This window comes from Galeopterus variegatus, unplaced genomic scaffold (assembly GCF_000696425.1).
Source record: "Galeopterus variegatus unplaced genomic scaffold, G_variegatus-3.0.2 Scaffold402, whole genome shotgun sequence".
Lineage (NCBI taxonomy): Eukaryota > Metazoa > Chordata > Mammalia > Dermoptera > Cynocephalidae > Galeopterus > Galeopterus variegatus.
Window position 1 is genome coordinate 591,686 of NW_007726513.1, and position 1,327 is coordinate 593,012.

General features: G+C 41.8%; 1 protein-coding gene across 1 annotated transcript in view; it reads right to left on the minus strand.

Moving 5' to 3' along the window:
• SLC25A21 (solute carrier family 25 (mitochondrial oxoadipate carrier), member 21) overlaps positions 1-927 on the minus strand; it is a 60,898-nt gene extending 59,971 nt beyond the window's left edge. The window contains exon 1 of the mRNA XM_008568354.1: positions 893-927. Coding sequence (XP_008566576.1) covers positions 893-927 — 35 coding nt within the window. The remainder of the gene's footprint in view (positions 1-892) is intronic.
• Positions 928-1,327: the final 400 nt, after the last annotated feature.

The window sequence follows — 1,327 nt, forward strand, 5'->3', positions numbered from 1 at the left end:
ATGTCTTATAAGTAACCCAGAAGGTCTTCATTTTATAAGTGATGGGAGAAAATATTAAAAAGAGGTGTAAAGGCAGGAAGGAAGAGAGGCAGCTGGGAGAAGCATAAGGATTCAATGTGAAAAGAGCTGGGAGGTCCAGAGCCCTGTGCTTCATGCTAGTGATACTTTGTTGATGTGCCCTTCTTCCCTTCTCTCTGCTTGGCTCCTTTCATGTGCAGTCATCCCCACCCACCCATCCCACCATCTTGAATTTTCTAACAGTGAATGAACAGTTCAACAAGAAATTCTCAGGGACCACAGGCAGCCTTTGCAGGTAAATGGAAGCTGGAACCATCTACTTCCTTTGTTTTCACAGTATATGCACGCAATAGTGACATCTATGGAATAGTCAGGCCAGCCCACTTCTGCTGAGAACTGCCCCACCCAGTTGTTTTAAACCAACATGTTAGTACAAATTGACACTGTTTGTAGGCAGGGGTTGATTTGGTACTTCACCCAGATGGATCCGAACGGTATTCTATTCTTTGCCCTAGTTAATTTGATCCAAGCTAGACCTATCAGGATTTTCTCCAGGATTTTGGAACTGGAACTGAAGAGGTCAGTCCACTTCTGTGTGGCTAAAGCTTTAATATATAACATTAGGATACCAACAGCAGTCATGCTGTCATTTGCAGAAAGTCAGTCTGCAGTGATAAAAAAGAAGGAAGCCATCCTTCTGGGAGCCACAGAAACAGGAAGGGGAAGAGACATTTTGGTGCTGTGAGTGTAATTCTGCTTGCAGGATTCTTTCAGCCTAGGTACATCTCAGTCCTTCTTGAATACTAATATTTACCTCTGCATTTGATTCTATGAGATACCCAGTAACATTTCTTACTTTGCACTTATTACTTACAACCCAGAGTCCTGGGCCCAGAAAGTAAACCTCATGGCCCCTATAACCCAAGTGGCTACCGCAGAACCTCCATGCCTTATCCTCTCATAGCAAGAACTTTTTTGTCAGTTAGGATCAGCCCTTTGGCCAATCAGAAGAGTCACATATAAACTGTGGGCAAGAGCTTGTGTGCAAGGGCTCAATCTGATGAGCTATTTTTCTGATTTGATTAGACGGTTATTGCAAGTTTTACTAATGTAAAATGATATACAGATTTTTAAAAACAGAAAGTAATTGTAATGTTTTATGAAGGAGCCATTTTTGTTGCTATCCATCTGCACAATTCGTTCTGCCTTCATGTAGTTTTGGCTTATTATACAGAGCAGATAGACTATCAGGACAATAACCAGGGAAGTGAAGAGACTTGGGACACCCATATTAATACGGTTCTTTTCT